This window comes from Osmerus mordax, chromosome 11, assembly GCF_038355195.1.
Source record: "Osmerus mordax isolate fOsmMor3 chromosome 11, fOsmMor3.pri, whole genome shotgun sequence".
NCBI lineage: Eukaryota > Metazoa > Chordata > Actinopteri > Osmeriformes > Osmeridae > Osmerus > Osmerus mordax.
In genome coordinates this window covers 11,260,992-11,278,870 of record NC_090060.1, presented here as the reverse complement: position 1 = coordinate 11,278,870, position 17,879 = coordinate 11,260,992, and the positions used below count along the sequence as shown (strand labels likewise).

The 17,879-nt window shown below is 45.7% G+C and overlaps 4 protein-coding genes across 5 annotated transcripts in view; 2 read left to right on the top strand and 2 right to left on the bottom strand.

Annotated features, from left to right (window-relative positions):
- The window catches only part of rap1gap2a (RAP1 GTPase activating protein 2a), a 48,282-nt gene extending 42,173 nt beyond the window's left edge, over positions 1–6,109 (bottom strand). The window contains exon 1 of one of the 2 annotated variants that reach the window (XM_067245826.1): positions 6,025–6,109. In XM_067245826.1, the coding sequence (XP_067101927.1) occupies positions 6,025–6,065 (41 nt within the window). In that variant the 5' untranslated portion in view covers positions 6,066–6,109. Of the gene's footprint in view, positions 1–83; positions 343–6,024 lie in introns of those variants that run through there. The other variant, XM_067245825.1, reaches the window with a different exon arrangement.
- Positions 6,110–9,357: 3,248 nt separating this feature from the next.
- xaf1 (XIAP associated factor 1) lies at positions 9,358–11,509 on the top strand. The gene is made up of 7 exons (XM_067246659.1): positions 9,358–9,472; positions 9,741–9,876; positions 9,959–10,015; positions 10,122–10,323; positions 10,602–10,669; positions 10,763–10,978; positions 11,146–11,509. The coding sequence occupies exons 1-7, from the start codon at positions 9,426–9,428 to the stop codon at positions 11,176–11,178; spliced, it is 759 nt and encodes a 252-aa protein (XP_067102760.1). The 5' UTR covers positions 9,358–9,425; the 3' UTR covers positions 11,179–11,509.
- A 366-nt stretch (positions 11,510–11,875) lies between these two features.
- LOC136952001 (F-box only protein 39-like) lies at positions 11,876–14,223 on the top strand. Its single transcript, XM_067246673.1, has 4 exons — positions 11,876–12,654; positions 12,914–13,346; positions 13,637–13,813; positions 14,095–14,223. The coding sequence occupies exons 1-4, from the start codon at positions 11,876–11,878 to the stop codon at positions 14,221–14,223; spliced, it is 1,518 nt and encodes a 505-aa protein (XP_067102774.1).
- A 250-nt stretch (positions 14,224–14,473) lies between these two features.
- Positions 14,474–17,211, bottom strand: tekt1 (tektin 1). Its single transcript, XM_067246836.1, has 7 exons — positions 16,962–17,211; positions 16,674–16,839; positions 16,327–16,455; positions 15,938–16,084; positions 15,573–15,798; positions 15,160–15,356; positions 14,474–14,758 (listed from the first exon to the last, which is right to left on the bottom strand). Exons 1-7 carry the CDS (start codon positions 17,149–17,151, stop codon positions 14,599–14,601), a joined length of 1,215 nt encoding a protein of 404 aa, XP_067102937.1. The 5' UTR covers positions 17,152–17,211; the 3' UTR covers positions 14,474–14,598.
- Positions 17,212–17,879: the final 668 nt, after the last annotated feature.

Genomic DNA, 17,879 nt, shown 5'->3' with positions numbered 1-17,879 from the left:
ATAAACCCACACAGCCACACGCATACAACAACCCCGTCGTATATACCCCACCATGTGGCATGAAGTAAAGTAAGGTAACGTACCATCCAAACCCGCCAAAGGACACGCTTCTCTTTCTTCTCAGCATTCTGGCAGGGATGAACTTTTCAAGGACTCTCTTTGTCTTACTCTCTTGTCACTCTTGCCTTCACTTTTCTCTCCCTCTTCTCGGTCTCTGGAGATGGTTATGTCGACAGTCCTTCCCTCTCTTTCCTTCTCCCTCACCTGCCTCTCTGGCTACTGCTTGAACTGTGCCACTTCAGCAGGGAACCCACAACAGCCCACTCTTCCCACACTGCCCTGTCCCTCCACTATCTGACTCTCTTTATCTCTCTATACATATTTCTCTACCCCTGTCTGTCTGTCCCTCTCTCTCTTTCTCTCTCTGTTAGCTACAAGGTCTCACTGTCAGTCACCCTCACTCTCTGTGTGAGTAGTAAACAGAAATTAACTAACTTTAACAACCACAACCAAAACCCTCCCTCTCCTTGGCCTGAAAGCCCCGCCCACACTGCCCTCCAACAGGAAGAGGCCATGCAGCCACTGCGGGTCACTTCCTCAGTTTTTTGTGTAACTTTCAACAGTTTCATTTATTCATTTATCATGCCTTTTGCGGTGGCTCACGACAAGTACAAATGTAAGGCCCAGGACATTTAAGGCAGACTCTGTTGTCCTATATTTATGTTTAGTAACAGAGTTTGGGGGCAGAATGCTCTTGCTATGCAGGCTCATACTACATTCAAATGTATAGAAAACAACGAGCAGTCCAGTGGATTGTCATGGTTATGGCCTGTTTCCTTCAGTTTGGTTGTTGTGTCAACACAGATGAACCTGGGCACAGTTTTACTGGGTAACATTATGCTGCCCTACTGCCACCTTTTTATTATGTAACTAAATTAATCTCTAGTTGACATAGCTGGATGATGTATGATTGTGATGTGTAACTACCTATTAAAACGCATTGCTTTAATTGTAGTGAGAAGTGAGTTGTCATTCATGTCAGGGTCGAGGAGTGCAACTTTTGTTATCTGGTATCTGTACGAAGGAGACACAATGTTCTCCTGTGAACAGTTATATTTTTCCGAAATACATCATCATGTCTGTGTATTTCATATTCAGAATGCAGAATATCACTGTGCTTTAATGAAATTTGCCATTCTTGAGCCACTTTACTAAGCTCTCTCATCTCTCTTCTTTCCATCTATATCTCTGTCGCTCTGTGTGGCTGTGTGCTTGTATGTGTGTGTGTGTGTGTGTGTGTGTGTGTGTGTGTGTGTGTGTGTGTGTGTGTGTGTGTGTGTGTGTGTGTGCACGCTCACTATAGAGATGAGTGTATTGTGGTTGACTGGGTGTTCAGACTAATGTTACCCATGAGAGTAACCCCTTATGAAGGAACAATACTGTCTCGTGGGTTTCTGTCACTCGCTCTCTTTGTCCATCTTTTCTTTATCTAACTTGAACAATCAGTCATTCACTCATTTACTCATTCACTTATTCACTCACCATCCTCTCTCCAAGAGTCCGAAAGAGAATTTGAATAGGTGAGGTAAGATGGAGGGCCCTGAATATCTTCATCCTTCCGACCAGAGCCACTGTGTGTGTATGTGTTTTCATCTGATCTGGTCACGTAATACCACAAGTTGAAATTAAACTAGCATTGTTTTGGATACCAGCTGTCATACGTACATTTACGCAAACAAAGTGTACACACACACATGCATTCAGAATGACACCTTTCACAAACAAAGCCAGTTAAAATGCTGACAGCTCCATACAGAGGCTGGGGAATCAGTGTCAAGTTTATGCAGGTCAGCTTTCAAGCTTATCTTTCGTACAGTCTTTTTCTGTCTGTCCCTCAATTGGAGTGCTTCTGAGTCTGCTGCCAGGGCACATTTAAGGACATGAAGGGCTCAAGACACGGCAAGGGAAAGACTGATGGTGAGGAGAACTGTGTGTATTTTTGTGTGTGTGTCTCAGAGAAAGAGAGAGAGACAGAGAAGGGGATAGCAAAAGAGAGAGAGAGAGATCTGGCCTGACGCCAGAGCAGCAATCCACTCAAGGTTAATCATTGAGTGTGGAGAAGTGGGAGAGGTTGAGTAGGGGGGAGGAAGGGGCAGAAACAGCCATTATGTACCCCCCACCACCACCACCAGCAGCATCACCACTCACCCCACCTGAGCGCACCCCCACACCACCTTCCATGAACACCCCCCTGCTTGTCTATCTAACCAGCTCCAGTAGTTTGTCATTCTCTTGGAGGGGACTAACCTAGATGACACACCGCTGTCTAATGTAGGGAGACTACTGACACCAAGACCACCTCTGACTCAACACCCAGCACATCAACATCTCTGATCATAGCTCCATCAAGATCGTAATTACGGCAAGCCGACTATTGTACCTTCACTACCCCCACAAACACCATTCATCTACTGTGGGAACACCTTTTGCAAAAATAAATATGATATCAAAACTATTGCTTTACCACCTTACACTGTAACACCCCACATCAACAGTAGGCCTACTTAACTGCAGGGGGGTCACCGGCCATTTCTCCCGTGGTTACAGACCCTTTTGAGTGTAGCCTCGAATGTAATTTGAATATGTTGACCCAAAAAAATGTGTGTGATGTGTTTGTTTTCATAACATGCTGTAACAGTCAAAACAGTCAAAATAAAGGTAGTGTCTCTAGCATGTCAGTGAATGTCTCTAGCTCTGACTAACTGAGGGGGTGTGTGGGTCTGATGGTCCACTCTGAGTGACAGTCAGTGACAGCAGGATGGCAAAACGTCGGCAAAATTAACAGGATATTTTTGGATTCTTCCAAAAGAGGAGTAAAGATATAAAATCTAGCTATTAAATAAACTTTTGAAATTGCCTGTTGATTAATCATATATTCAGAATTACAGAATTACTACAGTCATTACTTTAAGCTCAAAAAACTGTATTTTTTACGCTCAAATTAATGCTACAGCTAGGGACATTCTATGTTTATGTCCCTAGCTGTTAGCTAAATGAAGCATACTCAAGGTCTGATGTAGGTTTGGGCTAAGCCCCGAATGTTATGTCTGTCTAAGCCCCTGCTTACTGTAACTGGTGATGCTAATTATATCCGTAACATAACTAGGCTACTCTTAACACTACTATCTTAAATAATACTGATCTAATTATACTATAAGCTAATTAGCTGGTAGTGGCTAATTATGCTAGTATTCTTGTAACATCTCCAATTCACTTACAGCTGGTGAACAGTGGAGTCTCTACTCTAAACTCTTATTTGCTACCATTTCACTCCTCCCCCCTGACATTCTTATTCTTCACTGCTTTTCTTTGCTCTCTATCAATCCTCATGACATCACATCCTGTTTCTCTTTCTCTCTTCACTCATCCCTCTTTTTCCCGCAGCTCTGCTCTGCACTAGTGGATCACAGTGACAGGAGGCCCACCCCCCATGCTTATGCAGCTCAACAAACATGCACACAAACATACACACGCAAACACACACACACACTCAAACACACACTCTCCCTTCCCCGTGTAACGCCCCCACACCCCCAATGCTTCTACAATGCCCCCAGCAGTTTCTGGCCTGCATTGATTGCGACAGCCTGCTGCTGTTCGTCTTGAATGCAGCACACTCCGCAGCCACAAGCACATTGATGCCACAACCTCACAAACATATATATGCGTGCACACGGACAGACACACTCAGGCAAATGCACAGACCTCTTCGAGCGCACCCTAAACTGGCTGGGCATATGAATGATGGCAGTGAAATTGAAGAGGCAGACAAAACCACACCTCTGAATGAGAGGAGAAGGAGGAGTTCAAAAAAAGCTCTCCTGTTGCCGGGGTGACGCATCTGACAGTATATCAAAGTTTACACTGATCCCCTCTTCTGCAGAGGGAGGGAGGGAGGGAGGTGGAGGGATTGAGGGGGGAGATGAAAGAGAAGATGGTGGAAGTTAAGAAGGGAGGGTAAGGTATTATACAGGCAAGATTTAAAAAGGAATAGAGAGAAATGAAGACCATGAAGGATAAAGGACAAGGAGGGAGGGACAAGGGGCATGTGGCGGGAGAGAGAAGGGAATGAAGGTAGAAAGCAATGGGAAGTGAGACAGAAGGGGAGACAAGAGATAAAGATGGAGAGAGATAGAGCATGGTAAGTAGAATTGGGAGAGGGACAAAGAGGGAGAGAGGGAGAAAGAAAGAGACAGAGAGATATAGGAAGAAAAGAAGGGAGAAGAAATGAGAGATCATGAGATTGAATACAGGCCAATCGTGAGAGGGGATGAATGACAAGCAGGGCGCTTGAGGTGGAAAATCACTCCCACAGACGGAGGGAGGAGAGAGGGAGGCTAGAGAAAGGAGGGAAGACAAGTGAAGCTGCTATACAAAGATGAGAAAAAAATGTATCCAAGGAGAGACGTGAATTAAACGTTTAGCAAACGTTAACACCTTTCCCAATGAATTCCCTGCGGTTGTGGTAATACCGTACCAACATAGATACCTGTTCCTAGGTACCTGTCTAACAAACAGCTCTATTCATCAGTGGAGCACCTCCCCCCCCCCCCCTCCTCCCTCTTGAGCACCTCTCTATCGTCTGCAGAACAGACGATAGAGAGGTGGCTGACTGGAAGCCGTGCGTCCACCTGAAGAGATCAGATTAGAACACAGCTATTTTCAGCTGTTTTTGTAACCATGAGAGCAGAGAAAACGTAGCGGAGAACAGCAAACCAGCAGAACAACAATGTCAGGGAGGCATGGCTGGCTAGCTACTGGCTGCCTGCCTGCCTGCCTGTCTGTCTGTCTGTCTGTCTGTTTGTTTGTCTTCCTGGTCAACCTTTGAACCTGATGTTCTTTAATAAGGCTAATGTTCCTCATCCCTATTCCACTGATTCATCTGTGTAAATGGATCCATCAAAGCCCTTATCTAACCGGCTCTGGCTTTCATAGCCATGACACACTTTATTCTGCCTGCACTGAATAGGAACTGAATCTCTTAGGGTGGGTTGGGAGGGGGGCACTTGTGTAAAGGTCTCACATACACACCAACACATGCTCAACTACACAACCAACCATCCTCAAACCCTCAGTTCTCACTTTTACACCACAAAATACTAAACTGCAAGACCATCCTCTCACACTGGCACAGATCTCATTGTCACACACCCACTCGCCCACCTCCCAATCCCAGAACCATTTGTGTGCGTGCGTGCACGCACACACAAGTACACACCCAGCCATGCCCTACAACTTCACGCAAAAGCCTGATTTACTGGGTGTTAAACAGTTACCAGATGTCTCAGTCAGGAACAAAGACTTTGTAGACCATAGATGCCAGAGCTGCACAGAGAATAATGACATGAAGCAATTAGAGAACTCTGACCCAAGTGTATTCGAACCACCATGGTCAACGCATGTTCTGATCCAGGGAGAGGAGAGACTATGGACTGGCTGGCTGATAGAGGAGTGAGCCTGATGAGGAAGTACTGCTATTCCTGTCTGATCTGCAGTGCTCTAATACTCTGACCTGCTCTGTGGCTCTGTAATTCACTTGTTTTTGTTCGCGTGTGGCTGGTGTCAGACAAACCCCCACAACTCTCACAGCTCCTCTGCTCCAGCTGGGCAGATCTCACACTGAGACACGCAAACTGTCATACACTCTCTCTCTCTCTCTCGCACACACCGGTACATACACACACAAACGCACACAGAGATCTGCTGTACACATAAAACTGTAAAAACACACATAGCAACAGTTTAGAAATGCATGTGCTCATTTATTACAAAAATACTCACTCAATCAGATCAACACACAAACACTGTCTAACGTAGCAACAGTTTACCATGCTCCCTCTCAGCTCTCTCTCCTGCAGCGCTGGCTGGTTTCAGCTAAGTGCCACCACAGCACACTTATCCTGACAAGAATAACATTGTGTGTTTTCTGCTGTCCTTAGACCAGGCTCAAGTAGAGAGGCTTACCTTGACTCTCCCAAGGATCCCTTGCAAGCTGGAGTGAACATTTCTCAGCAGCGAGTGACTGGTCCAACATCAGCTATGGAATGGCAGTGAGATGAAGAGTGAGAGAGCGCGAGAGAGAGAGAGAGAGAGAGAGAGAGAGAGAGAGAGAGAGAGAGAGAGAGAGAGAGAGAGAGAGAGGAGAGAGAGAGAGACAGAGAGAGAAGTAAAAGGGAATTTAATAGGGGGAGGGCAAAGACAGAGAAGGGTAAAAGAAAATATTAGACTGAGCGCTCTGTGTGTGTGTTGTGCGTGCGTGTGTGTAAGAATGCACTGTGTGGGAGGAAGCTGTTGCCATGGTGAGGGATACGCCTAGAACAGTATAGAAGAGAAGAAGTCGAGAAGAGTAGAGTATGGAGAAGCATAGAGAAGGAAAGGAAACAAAAAGCAAGGGAAGTGTTAAATATAGGGACACCAGTTCAAGGGGAGCTACCTGAGCTTCAATCAGGTTCATCTTAGTCACACATAAGTGCGCACAGAAAACAAGCCAGAGCAGGAAGGATTTCTGGGTGATATTTACAGCGTTTCATTGATACTCTCAAACACCGACACACAAACATCTACACAGGTGAACCATGAGTCTGTTTTTGAAAATGAGTTCTCTTACTGGGGGTGACTGCACCACCATGTCATCAGATCGATGGCCGTGCACATTCTCACCCTGAGGGGCACAGCAGAAGCCAGTCAATAGAGATCTGGACAATCACAGATAGATCGGCCACTCTAAACTATTTGGTATTGATCCAGCTTGTGACCCTGCCTGGGCTCTGGCAATAACAGAGTGAGAGCCCTGCGGTGGTGTGTGTGTGTGTGTTCATGTGCGTCGGTGTGTGTATAACTGGGATGTGTGTGGGTGGATGACATGCGCGGAAGGCTAAGAAAATCCCAGAGGACAATTTTAATCAAATCTCTTCCTCCAAAGCCATAGGAGTCACACATTGCTTGTCTATTCATTAGTTGTGTTTGTTTAATGCTGTTCTGTCTCTTTTGGCCATGTTTCCTAATATCCGGGGAAGTTTTGCACAGAGAGGTTTAGCCTCTAATTGGTCCTGCTGGTTCTGGGGTTGCCTTGGTAACCTTTTTTCTTTGCAGGTCCGCCAGTTGTTTAGTTTGTAGGCAATAGCTATCCCATAATAAACTGCCTCTCTGGGCAAAAAGGGCCACCTTACTGTAGCTTGCTAAACTAAAGCCCAAGCTTAGCTATAGCAAACTGATTCTAGTTCTCAGGGCCAGGGACGTGCACAGACATTTGGAGGGGCTATTGCTCTAACATGACCCCCACACACACACACACACCCCACACCCCTCCTCCTCCCCGCTGCAGTCACAAGCTCAAAAGAGCGATCAACATTATTTCCATGACTTCAAAAAGTCACGTGAAAGATGAAGGGTTTTCCCTCTCGAGCTTCACTCGCAGTTCACCGGCATGAGAATACAAACAATGTCATGTGACTGGGGGCAGAGGGCAACGCTGAAGTTATGGTGGCAAAATAAATCAACACAGAACTGGATGATATTGCAATTACATTTTATTTTACTTTACTAGGTTTATTTAGGCTAATTTTCCAGAGGGGCAAATCAGCCAATCAGGGCAAACGGGCTGTTGCCCGGGCAACAATGGCCCATACCTGTGCACGTCCCTGCTGCTGAATACTCGATTCTGATTGGCTGCAGGGGTGTCCATTATTGGGTGATAACGGACACCTACTACGTCATTGCAGCAAAACTGTCTTTTCACCGTTCTAAATTATTGCGCTGGCTACATAAATGAGCCTGTACAAAGTGTCTGAAATAAGTAACCATGAGCAGGGACGTAGTCAAAGCCTCCATTTACAATTTTGAAAGACTTTAAGAACAGCCGTGTAATAAGAACATTTAATGTAGTGAACTAACACGTTACCATGCTAGCGCAGCTAGCCTAGAATACCGTATTTCTTCGATTAAACGCTGCCCTCAAATAAACACCACCCTCGAATAAACGGCGCAACAAAAATGATGGAAAACATTATGTGTAAATAAATACATTTAATAGAAGAAATACGGTAATTAAGAAAAAATATACATTTTTAATCATATGAGACTGACAGGTTGATAGCTCTTTCCTCTGTGTGTGTGTGTGTGTGTGTGTGTGTGTGTGTGTGTGTGTGTGTGTGTGTGTGTCAAATCAAATGTATTTGTATAGCCCCTCAACCAACCTAAACCCTCAAGGAAGACAAGGAAAAACTCCCAAAAAACTCTCAACAGGAGAAAAATGGAAGAAACCTTGGGAGGAGCAATTCAGAGAGGGATCCCCTCCTCCAGAGACGGTTGGTGAGAGAGAGGAGCAGAACACAGGCTAAACATAGTCATACAGTGTCGGTGGGTTTTTAAAACACCAAAATCCATTGTTCAACTTTATAGATGTAGGACAGGACCGGGACCAGGTCCGCGTTGGCTGACCGACGACCAGGCAGGTGCTGACAACTCAAACCCCCCACACCACAAGGGATGTGTGTGGGGGGGGACAGAGAGAGGAGAGCAGGGATTAGAGGTGTGTGTGTGTGTGTGTGTGTGTGTGTGTGTGTGTGTGTGTGTGTGTGTGTGTGTGTGTGTGTGTGTGTGTGTGTGCCTGCAAGTCAAATCTGTTGGTATTGTGACATAACTGCAGGTCCCTAAACTACTGGAACAGAAAGCTATCAACTTTAAAACACTTTCAAGCTTTCTGATGTAAACTAGAGAGAGAGGTGGGGGAGGGGGGGGGGGACTGGCAACTGCTTCACAGAATGGTGATGATTATTGAGGCAGAATTATGAAGTGAACCAGCCAACCCTTGTCACCTACAGCAACGGTCTAAAAATTGTTAGTAAGGAAACCAATCCTTTAATCATATCTCTACCGTGGTGGCAGGACACACACACACATGATATACATAGTATTCCCACTTCTCTGTAACTAATATCTGGTTGTTTGACTGTAAAGGATAATCACACATTACTCTCGTTCCTTCACACAAACACTTGAGCGAACACTTACAGCATAAACGCTTACTGAAAACATAACCTTAGTTTTGAGTCATGTGATTAAAGGATTGGTTTCGTTTGAGTCATGTGACTCAAAACATCACATAAATACAAAACTGTAATCTGTGGACAACATGTTATCAGTGCTCATTTTGTTTCTAACCTCCCAATGTGGTAGAAAATGTACCACTAAGATATAAATATTAAATGTTGTGGCCCACTGTGAACGCTTCCTTCTATTTCATAGTTAACCTACGCCATCTAGTGATCGCGTTGTGAACAACAATCTTCCGTGCCTTAGGTTTCTTTTGCTTGAAAAGAGAACTGAAAGTCAGTTTTGGTTGTTATCAAAGTTAGACACTGGGTATGGAGGTAAAGAAGAACGCGGAGGAGATGCGTGTCTGTGGACAGTGGTGAGATATTCTCCGAAATCGATCAATCTGAAATAGTCTTCATAGGCAATCCTCAGCCACACTATTTGTCTTGCCATTTGATTTGTGTAATGAATGAGTCGAAAGCGAAAGTGCTTGAAATTGCTCGAAAATAAAACATCGCCATTAACAACCTTATACCAGACTAATGTAAAATGTACAGTTAAGACTCATGACAGCATCATAGATTACTCTATGTTCATGTATCTCCCTAAATATATCTCTCTCTTTCATACACACTGACATGCAGCAACAAACAGGTGGCGGAGGCTAACTTTGCTCTACACGAATCCCACTGTCAGCGTTTCCTGTGCCTGTGTCCGGACTGTGATGAACCTGTCCCCAGAGAGCAACTGGACCAGCACCGTGTTGACCAGCACACACAGGTTTCATACATCACCTAGTACTATCCTTCCACACTACATCACCTACAGTACATTAAGTAGAACATTATTCATCTTCCCTTAGGTGAAATGCTCGAAGTGCCACAAGAAGGTGGAGAGCGGCCACCTTATGGACCACAAGGTAGTCTGACGTTGGTTTGCTGCCTCTCTGTGAGTGTGTACATGAATGTCCATCTCCTTACCCCCCTCATCTCTCTCTGTCTCTCTCTCTGTCTCTCTCTCTCCAGTCAGATGAGTGTGATGCAAGGCTGCAGTGCTGTGAGTTTTGCCAGTTGGAAGTGCCCTGGAGCAGCCTTGCAGACCATAGTCTCACATGTGGCAGTCGGACGGAGCTCTGCGCCGGCTGTGGGCGCTACGTCACCCTCAGGGATCAGCTGGAGCATGCTCAGATCTGCCTCCAGGCAGACTCCACCCCTAAACTTACAAAGAGTAAGGCCAATTTTGAGCTAGACCGGAGTCAGTACTGGTGGGCCTTTGACATCTTTCAGTGGCTGTATAAATCCACCAGTTCAATGTCTAGACAATATCTAGATATACATCTTGAATATTTAGCCCTCTTTTTTATTTTATTCTTCATTGGTTTTATTTCCCATTTATTTAACCAGCCAGATATATTTTACAGTGAGTGGCTAGCAAGAATCAAATGTCCTCTTCCTATGCAGAATGAATACAAAACAGTCTGACCTTTACATGTGTTTCCACCCTAGAGGACACATCTGTGCTATGCAGGAGCTGCATGAAGACTTTCACATCTGAGCACATAGACCAACATCAGGTATACCATGTTATCAAACTGATCAAATACATTGTTATACACACATTGTTTACATTTCTGTCTCAATCCCTCTTTACTTCTTCTGGCCATTAGCTGACCTGTGACCTCTATCAAGAGGAGGCAGAGGTTGAGGACCATCTCGAGATCCAGAAGGATAGCCTCAGCTCTGGGCTGAGCAACAGCCTGAAGTCCGCCTCCTTCTTTGGCCAAGGCCAAGTGGACGCTGGAGGGGACGGAGAAAAGGATCAGATCAGCACCTGTCCCCACTGCCACCTGGCCCTCCCTCTGGTCACTCTGAAATGGCATAAGGTACCAGTATGTTTTTTGATCCAAGAGTGCTATTTATGCTATTCGTTAACCACTGATAGGCACATAATGTACCAGCAAGTGAGGAATTATTGCGGAAGATTGCTTCTGTAAATTGTAATATTTGCTTATGTAAACTGTAATATTTGTGTTTATTTCCTTGTTTTCAGGCTAAATGTCAGATATACGCCAGCTTGAAATGAAGAAGAGAAGGGAACACCGTTTCAAAAGAATACGTTGACGACCCAGACAGTACAACTGATTGTTATTAATACAGTAACTGGTAATTCTGGTAAAAGTTCTACCAGAATTTACTAGTTCTAGTAAATTGTTCTGATGCAATACATAAGTTTATAACAAGAATCTGTTATTTCAAAACAAGTTTACATAGGCATCCAAGCTCTAAATTAGTCATGTCCATTAAAAACATTTTCACAATGACCACATACATTGTACCTGCTCATTGTTTTATCATATAATTATACTAACATTTGTATTAACATAAAAATAGAAATAAATTTGAATTGTGCTCAAAAGTTAGCTACTTTGTTGCTATTTGTGTTAGGGCCCCTATTGCTAACAATGGGTGTACCTTCAGTATATGGGTTGTACACTGTGATGTCATAAAGGCTTGACATTGTGACAATACATGTGTGCATGTTCTAAAAGCATGGTTGTGGTTTTAGGACATTATCCACAGTTAGCTAACAGTGAGCAAGTGACTGCAAAAATGGACATAGTTTGTCCTGTTTTCATAGTCAAGCTTCAGAAAAGATCCAAGTAGGTGAACTTATTCACTACAGGGAAGCATTCTGATAAAAATCTAATAGTTTTTTGTATCTATCATTTGTTTCTGATAGATACAAATCTGATAGTTCAGTTGTAGCCCTTTGTTTTAAAATGAATCACCCGGAGGATCCTGTGGAACAACTCTCCGACGAGGAAATCGAAGAGGAGGAAGCCAAAGTAGAAAAGGAGGGAATGAAAGAGGTGGATGAAGAGGAGTATGACGATGAGGAGGAGGATCAGCCTAGATGTGGCTGGGGTTACCTCCCAGACGTGTGTTTGCGTCAGGTCTTCTGGTGGCTGCGAGACCGTGACCGTGTCCGAGCCATGCTCGTCTGCCGCCACTGGCACCATGTGATGCACTCACCCTCCCTCTGGAGAGTCCGGACCTTCAACTTTTCCGGACGCATCTCGCGCACGCGGCGCTCAGAGCTTGAGACGGCGGTCTGCTATGCCAAAGCGTACGGCAACTACCTGGAGGACTTGGAGATCCGTTTCTCTCACCCCCTCAACTCCCTGGTGTCCCGCCGCTTCCAGCAGACCTTGAGGACCTTCCTGGCTGCGCTGCGCAAGACAGGTGGCCGCCTGCGCTCCCTCACCATCAACCACATGGAGCTGGACCGGGCCGTCTGGTGCCGCAGCGTGAGGAACAGCCTTGTCCGCAGCCTGACCTTCTACCTGAGGAGGGAGGGCTCTCGCCTGGGCCACCTGAGCCTGCGGGGAGCCCGGCTCAACCTCCCCCAGGGCCTGGAGGTGCTGGAGGCCGTGGCTGCAGCACAGCAGCATGTCCACCTGGGCCGGAGGCCTGGCATCATCAGCCTGAACCTGGAGGATTTTTTCTCCCAGCCGCTGGCAGTGTACGGTTCTCCAGGTTTTGCCCATGTCATGAACAGGTACAGTAGTGGGCTTGAGGACAAAGTGAAGGGAACAGAAGTGATCATTTCCAATGTATCCCTTTTTCTGTCAAGACATATTGATTTAACCATGTATTGCAATAGAAATAGGTTTGTATTTGGCATTGTGGTTATCTAAGGGGAACCTACCTTGGAGCATAGCTAGCATGGCACAGAGACATACAATAATAACAAGGCAGGAAGCATAGGAATCTAAGATCTCCATGTGGTGACATCAGCTGATGAGGTGACGTGTTAGCCAAGGCATGCCAGAACTATCTCCGCCAATATATTGTTTTCATCCACTTCTTCCTAGGTTCAGAGGTCTGTCCACCCTCACTCTGAACTACAGCTGTGTGTCTGATGAACTGCTGGCTGCTCTTTCTGTGGCGTGCCAAAATCTCAGGGGTGGTGGCTCCCTGCGTACCCTTATCGTGCGCTGCCACGTACATGAGCCTCACCTGCAGATGATCTCAGGTGATGCCTGGGTCCACCTGGCCCGCCACTGTCCGGATCTACGGGTCCAGATCACAGTGGAGCGGATCCTGAGCCTGAATAATCTGAGCCAGATCCTTCTGAAGGAGATCCCTTTGAGATCTCTCAGCTTGACCAGCTGCTACTTCAGTGAGCAGGACTGGAGTGTTAAGCCTGCCCTCTCCAGCATACTGCCCTGGTACGGCCATTGCCTGCAGGTCAGTGGATGGGGAGGATGTAGATGTGTTAAATGCGTAGTGTATATTTGGGTAATACCTTACCAGCAATACATACAGTATAGATATTTGGTGGTATCTATTCTATTTGTTTTATTTTATTCACAGGGTTGTTTGTCTAGGCTTTTCTCATACTGTAACTCTAAAATGCAGTGAACACATTACAAATCAATGAAACAATGATGAACAATGAATACATGTATATTTCAACTTCAACTCTGTTTGCATTTTTTTTCCTCCTGTTGTCTCTTTTGTGTATCTATCTGGAGTAGAAGTTGACCCTGGACCTGAACAACAGTCATGAGAGTGTGGATGAGGAGATTCTGGATCTAGTGCAGTTGTGTCCACGGCTGGTCTACCTCAAGGTCTGGGCCTTCCTCCATATCAGCTTCCTAGACTTCCTGCTGCAAAAACGCCTGGATAAAAAGTGTTGCCTCAGGACCATCAAGGTAAAGAGGGGAAGATCTGGGGGGAACTGGTATAAGGAAAAGTCAAACCACTCCCCTAGCATGCGATTGGCAGGGCAGCTGGAAAATAACAGTTTGATGTTTACCTCCAGTTGCGCTTGTAGAGGAACCCAACCATAAAATGTTTGACCAGAAACCAGGTTTACTGCCTGGGAGATGAGGTCTTCCCTCATCTCAGATAGTTGTGGTAACACATTGAGGTACTCAAAAGACCCAGACTGGCCCAGTAGTTCTCACAGACTCACACACGTTCCTGCCTTCAGGTGCGTATCTACACCAACAAGTACGAGACCCATGACGAGGATGAGCAGTTGGAGGAGGTGTACTCTCGCTACAGACAGCTCATCCACTCAGAGCTCAACTACTTCGCCGTCTCCTACCCCATGCTGTGACCCTTGACCTCTCAGACATTTTGTATTCAGTAGCCAATCACCAGCCCAGGAAATATGATGCAGGAAGCAGATACTTAATTTCATGTGCATGTCCTTGATAAACAACACTCGAGCAGGCTTACACACACCCACACATTCACCTCGTCTGTTTCTCTTTTACATTATGTTTACAATCCCCCGCTTAGACTAAGATATATTAAAGTTACAGCAAACACAAAAAATGCAAAAAAGCATTTGAGGAGCCTCTTTTAATGGTATATTCATATCTCAATTTTTATTGATGAATAAAGATACTGGTAGGCCTGGGATCTGACCCCCTCACACCCCAGGGGTACAATATAAAGTCCCAGACGATATTTCAGGAACCCTGGCTGCTCAGAAGCTGTGTATTGCCACATGCTGGCACAGCTGGGTGCAGATGACCTCGTCAATGTAGAGAGAGTGGGACTTCACCTGCACCTCCTCTTCCAGGCTCAGCTGGCTGCGGATCAGGGCCTTCAGCTCCCTCTCCGACTGGGCTTGTGCCTCGCGCAACCTGGGAGCAGGAGATCAGGCGAGTGGGGTTAGAGGGACAACGTTACACAGCAGACACAAATCTGAAATTGACCTAACAATCTTAAGCAGAAAGTGAAAAGAATGGTTTCTAATGGCAAATCATTCGAGATCTTTAAGAGGGGCACAAATCCAGTTGTATCTATGCGAGACCCACAATGTGGATTGATAACCAACAATGGGAGGTGTACTCTCGCTACAGGCAGCTCATCCACTCAGAGCTCAACTACTTCGCCATCTCCTACCCCATGCTGTTACCCCTGACATCTCAGACATTTTGTATTCAGTAGCCAATCACCATCCAAGGAAAAATGATTCAGGAAGCAGATACTTAATTTCATGTGCATATGCTTGATAAACAACACTCGGGGTAAATAGGCTGACCTATCGATGTGACCCATGAGCTCCTGGACCTCTTCCAGCAGACGGACCTGGACCGGGTCATGGCACAGCTCCCAGCTGGGCCTCTGGCTGCGGGCCATGAGACGGGTCTGGGCCATCTTCAGGGGGGCCTCCTTGTCAGTGATGGCCACATGCAGGGCCTCCAGGTTCTTCTCCTGGCTGGAGATCTCTGACAGCACCTGCCAGGGGGAATTTAATAAAATACAATGATTTAACACAATACAATACAGTACAATGCAAGAACAGAATATCCATAGAATATAGATTTTGTTCTATAATAGCGCGTCCATCAAAATACAATCAACAACTAACTGCTTCTCTTCTATACAAGTTTTACACGATAAACAAATAATCACAGCATACTGTACAAGTAACAGAAAGTGGAGCAGCGTGACCTTGGCCAGATGGTCCTCCAGCTGGCTCTTGGTGGTCTTGCTCTCCTGGACCTGCAGCCGCAGTGCCGTGCTGGTGATGTGATGCTGCCTGCTTATGTCTGCAGCTGTCTGCTCCAGCAGGCTGTCCACCAGGGCCCGCAGTGACATGGAGTTGTTCTTCTCATGCTCGGCCTTGGTGATGTTGATGTTGGAGAAGTTCTCCCACTCCTCTGGGGTCACTGTGTTGCTGGAAGAAACACCTGAGGTTAGAGTTTTACTGTATATTCTGTTCAATTTAAAAGAAAGAAAGTAAGAAAGAGAGAGCAGGGATGAGGGACAGAGCAGAAAGAAGCACATTTTCGTATGCTCAGAAATCTCATTTTTACAATGGTACTGTGATCCCTGTTTCCTTGGCAGTGTCGTCCAGGCTAGAGGAGTTGTTGGTGAGGATGGAGCAGAAGTTGTCAATCCTCTCAGCCTGGAACTTGTTTATCAGGTCCTTCTCGAGGTGGTACTTAGCAGAGCGGTTCAGTCTGGAAACCAGAAAAACACACACCTGCTCATGGGTCTACTTTAGAAGGCTTCACATATGCCCATAGAACTTCACCTAAACCATCCTAAAATCATCAAAGACAAGGAAAAACTTGCAGGAAAACTCAAAAGAGGAAAAATGGAAGAAACCTTGGGAGAAGCAAATCAGTGAAGGATCCCCACCTCACCCCTCCTCTCTATCTTGTCTGCTCATTGGTCTAATCTAGTCACTCCCCTCTACTACCTTATCTGCTCATTGGTCTGTTCAATGGTGCGCTTCAGCAGAGCCTCCACACCCTCGATGACTTCCCTCTCCTTCATCAGCTCACGCTCCACCTCGTCATGCACCAGGTCGATCGCCACACGCTTTTGTCTGTTGACACACAAACATGGGACGGAAACGGTAAAGCCTCTGTCTGACCTGCATGTCTGTACAATACAGTATTCAGTTGGGGATGAACTGCACACACTGTGGCTTGGGGAGAACAAATCTCAAAAACATACACCCTTTATCCTGATAATGCTGGTGATGTAGTAGCTTTAACTACGTCTGACTGAATGGCTGGTTTACTGAAAGGTCTGACCCGTAACCTCTCTTCCAGGCAGAGCAGAGTGACCCTAAGAGGCTCAGCGCAGCTTTCCAGGGCTTTCTCCACACGGCTCTTGAAGATGATCAGAACCTCGATCTCCTGCACTATCTCCTCCAGCTTCTGGTCCAGCTCCTGCCTCCAGAATTTGATGTCATGGATTCTCTGCTCTGGACACACACAGGGACACAAGGGAGGAACATATGGCTGTTGTGAGTATTTGGAAATAAAATTTTGAACTGTGTAATGATTCTTGACCATGCCATGGGTCCCATAAGGCTACAAGTCTTACCTAGTCTCTGGTTGGCATCCCGCTGCATGCGTTTGGCTGTGTTGTCACTTTCCTCCATCAGTCTCTTGCTCTCTGCTATCAGCCGCTCTGAGCGTGCCCGCTCAGCTTCTGCACTCACATACTGCAGCTGGTTGGCTAACCTCCACTCTGGGGGCATGAACTTCTGTGGAGGTCCCATCAGTCGAGACATCCTCCACTGTTGATCAGTCAGAGTCTAGGCTTGTGGTTGTTGATTAAAGCTGCACTAGGAAATATTATAAAATAAATTATAATATGAGAAACAGTGCCCCTAATTATTGTCTAAACTTCTGCACTTTGACTCGAGTTTAATTAAGAGTGGTTTCACAAAATATGCCAAGAAGGAAAGTCTGCCTTGCAAGGCTAGAACAGGATTTCTGGAAGAAGGCTGGAAGGAAGTGGGCATTCCACACACAAAAAAACGACATTCTGCTGGTACTGATCGGTACTGACGATAGGTAGTATAGCTATCATAAGTGAGGTTTTACTGTCTTACACTTTCTTCGTGAATTAAATAGTTATTCTCCGCTACCCTCAAGACTATTAGCCCAAATTGTAAGCTACGAAATATGGGCTACTGTAGGCCTACTTGGCTGATATAGACTATGTGTCGGCCTACTAACAGTACTGTACAGTTAACCTACAGAAATGTATCAAACTAGTTTTTATCTAAATGGGTGATAACAGTAGCATTTCAAAAGTTAAAAACAATCAATAAGGCCACAAAGTGTTATCAACCAAAACCGTGCGGTACCAACCTTTCTTATACGCTGGTACCGTTTCGTCTGTTAGTAATATAGAAAAGTTGCCACTCACCGATGACGTCTCTCGGTATCTAAACAAACGGTTGCTACAGCAACACAACACATCTTTCATATTGGAAACGCGACAGCCTTGAGA